Here is a 3,772-nt window from a genome sequence, read left to right on the forward strand (position 1 = left end):
ATGGCACGGGGCAGCCGAGGGGCACCGCAACGCGCCGCCGAGGGCAAGCCGTCCTCGCCGCCAAAACCGCCCGTTATCGACAGAGCCAAACCGATCCAGCAACACTGCCAAAGAAACACCCATCGCTTCCGGCGATGGGAAAAAAATAAGGCTCAAGTGCATCTATTAAAAAAATAGTAATAGATCTCTTGATTTATCATCTGTTAACTATCCCAGTAAAAGAAACTGTAGAAAAAGGCAATGTGGAGCCGTGTCCCTGCAGGATAAGAACTGCAGAAATCCTTAGCAGCTTGTTCTTAAAACCGGGACGCAGATAATCCTGCTGGCACTGATCCTGTACTCCGAGGCATTAAAAGCACAACTTCTGTTACTTCTGTTCCTTCCCCGTGGCTGGAGAGAACAGGGGAGGGGAGCACGATCCTAGAAGACGGGCAGCCTGGCAGATGTCGACGTGCAGGAGTTTATGTCCTCCGTGTGGGCGGCGCGATGCAGAGACGGCTCGGAAGCACTCCGGTTGATTTTGGGTAAAGAATGTTGCAACAATTCAATGGAGGACAGGATCTGAGGGAAGCACACAGGGAATGAACAGAGGGCTTGTTAGAGCTGCTGGCCTTTTCAAGGCGCAAACCCTCACCTGCTACGGCTTTAGGCAAATCTTTGAGAGTAACAGGGCAACGACGTGGAGGCACTGAAACCAGCACCCTGGGAACACCCCATCCCGTTTCACTGCTATGAGGAGTCCCAGTTCCAGAGGGTGGGAGGACACGTCATTAGCTGACAGACACTGCCATCCATTAACAAGCATCTACGCCGTTCTCCCAACAGAGTGACGGGGAAAGAATTGCATCCCCTAACCCTCTGCTTAGACAACAACGTTCAGGAAGAACTTTTTAAACAACTGAAGTTATACTTGACTGTAACTTTTCCAAAATCTGCTGCTGTTTACTGAATGTAAGAAAGTACCTTCATCATCCTCATAGTGACAGGAAAAGGTAAAGTATCCTTGGTAAAAATACCAAAAATTGCTACAGGGATTGAAATCCCCCAGCAGATTTTGTTTGCTTGTTCACCATTGTGGAGAAGGAAAGGAGGAATAGTCCCATTTCCCTGAACCCTGCCCCAAAATAACATGTAAATACAGAGATGGATTTGATTTTTGTTGTGTTAGGGGGGTTGCTTTCTGCTGCTCTCTAGAACAAGCCAGCTGCTGAAAGGTAACTGCTCCAGTGTTAGCCCAACACTGTTCACTCCGCAGGAAACACACTTACTTGTGGAAACAGAGGTCGTTCTTCCCGAACTTTCTTCAAACAATCTGCTACAAGCCTCTTCATTGCTTTGGGGCAGTTCTTGTACAATTTGCTGAGGTCTGGAGAGGCGTACCCTCGGCCAACCATGAAGATAATCTGAAAGGGAAGAAGCAGCCCATAGCAGAAAACCGAAGCTGTGAAAGCTGCTGCACTGGTTGAGAGCCGCAGTGTCCTGGGGCGATGGCACACGCGTGCCCAAGGCACACCCCCCAGCACAGCCTTCTAGATCCGTCCAAGTTAGTTAACCCAACAGCGGTCCTGCCGTAACGTTTTCAGACTTCGGTTACCTTAACAAAACAGGATTAATTGTGCTATTGTTTCTTTTTCAACTAGTGTTGTCTCCGGGTGAACAATATAATGTTGCTAAAATAAGGTCTCAGTGGTGTTCTCCAGGAAATCCTCTATCCCTCCCCAGAACACTTACTTGAGGAGCAAGTGTGGCATGTTTTACGACAGTAATGATTATGGAAAGCTTGCAGATAATGTCAATATTATGAATTAAAACTCATTCCAATATCCCAGTTTGCAGACCACCTTAAAAATAAGAAACAACTTTCTTAATGGAACTGGCCTCTCCTACTTGGAATACAGACTATATGTAGTGGAACAGGGTTAAAATCTAGCCCTCTGTCCCCACACACACGCACTGCTCGTTAGTACATCTTAATTTAAAAAAGCCCACACACACCACCACACCTGAGGACCAGCAAAGCAGAGAGATTGGCAGTCTGAATCCATGCTCTACAGACTGAGTTGGCTCTCTGCTTGCTAAGCCAGAAGAGAGAACCGTTGAGGGTTTGGGCCTTGATGTGCTGCTTTATAATGACTGCTTAACTGACTGGGTCCCACCACACACCCCACAGCTGAGGACCAGCAAAGCAGAGAGATCGGCAGTCTGAATCCATGCCCTACAGACCGAGTTGGCTCTGCTTGCTAAGCCAGAAGAGAGAACCGTTGAGGGTTTGGGCCTTGATGTGCTGCTTTATAATGACTGCTTAACTGACTGGGTCAGATCGCAGCTTGCCAAGGACTCACTGGCACAAACTGTCTTTCAATACTGACAAGTTTGACAATAGCCACGATTTTTTTTTCTCACTTAGCAAAAAACACAGAATCCAATCTTGCTGAAGTAAGAACAGCACGTTTAACATCAAAAAGGAAGTTTCACATAACCTCAGATACATAAACCATGTAGCAAAAACTTGTAAACACATCAACAGGGCACTTAAAGTGTTTACTTTTTTCCCTTGAGTAACTGTCACCGTCAGTATTTTAGCAAACATTCAATGACACAAACTTACTGCTGGAACAAACGGTGCTGTAAAGCACATTTCAATCCTTTGTTCTGCCTTTGCCTCACTGCGCCGTACGTGTCCCGAGGCCAACAAAACGTACCGTCCCCAGCAATAACACGCAGTATGCTAGTGCCTCCTACCTGATCTCGGTTGTTTATGTGGGAGTATGGCAGCTCTCCTGTCATCAGTTCATATAGCACTATTCCATAGGAGTAGACATCTGACTGAAAACTGAACGGGTTACTGTCCTGCATCCGTATCACTTCTGGTGCCTGTCGAAGAGAAAAGAAACTCGTGAAGAGCACTCACCAAAATGGAAAGCAGGGAGAGCAGGCTCAACCAAAAACTAGTGAAAAAGGGATACCTCAAGAGCCCTGAGGAGTTTCACCTAAGGCTCCAGAAACATTCAGTTAGTGCTACGCTACATGTTAAAGAAAAAAAAAAATATGGATACAATTGAGAGTAAACAAAACCCAACACTTTAACAAGTATTTCACCAGTAGAAAAATAACTACTATTCTGTTTTCCAACATCTTGCCTACAGCGGAGTCTGAGCCCCTCACTGTCAGTTCTTAAACAAGGATCAGTGTTAAAGGGGAAACACACAAAATGCTAATACGGACGTAATCGCTTGGAAAACCGATACCGAAACATTCACATGAAAGGCAAAAGCCAGCTGTGAAGTAGCTTATATGGAAGATACGGGAAGAAATGCAAGAGCGTTCCTGCATCTTCACAAAACAAAGCAAAATTACAAACCTAAAGAACTTAAAAGAAACCTCATTGACTGATTTAACAAAACAAGATAAAACCCACCAAAATATTGATGCTGCCTGCTGACTTAAGATTTCCCCACCCCCACCCCAGAAGTCCCTCAAAATTACTGAGCAAAGTACTAGTTAAAGTACAACAAAAACCCGGTAAGAGATTCTATCAGCTTGCAAAGAAACAGGCTCAAGCTCCCCTTCTACGTCCTGACAGCTCAGCAAAGATGGTCCATGAACAATTACAGTTTAAGAAACCTGCCAAGAGCAACAACGCAGCGTTTCTCCAAGCTCTGTTGCATGGAGATGAGTTTGCCATTAGGGAACTTCATTTTAAATCTTTTTATGGAAAGCTGTTAACAAGCTTTGGCTTTTTGGTTTTTGTGGTTTGGGGTTTTGTTTGTTT

At 45.3% G+C, this 3,772-nt stretch overlaps 1 protein-coding gene across 1 annotated transcript; it reads right to left on the reverse strand.

The window, feature by feature from the left end:
- Positions 1-47: 47 nt before the first annotated feature.
- Positions 48-2,874, reverse strand: RAF1 (Raf-1 proto-oncogene, serine/threonine kinase; the record flags this gene model as incomplete). The annotated part of the gene is made up of 3 exons (XM_010150179.1): positions 48-561; positions 1,269-1,403; positions 2,743-2,874. Coding segments are annotated over 3 exons (408 nt in total), but the record flags the coding sequence as incomplete, so codon positions are not given.
- Positions 2,875-3,772: the final 898 nt, after the last annotated feature.

Source organism: Eurypyga helias, unplaced genomic scaffold (assembly GCF_000690775.1).
Source record: "Eurypyga helias isolate BGI_N326 unplaced genomic scaffold, ASM69077v1 scaffold14554, whole genome shotgun sequence".
Taxonomy (NCBI): domain Eukaryota; kingdom Metazoa; phylum Chordata; class Aves; order Eurypygiformes; family Eurypygidae; genus Eurypyga; species Eurypyga helias.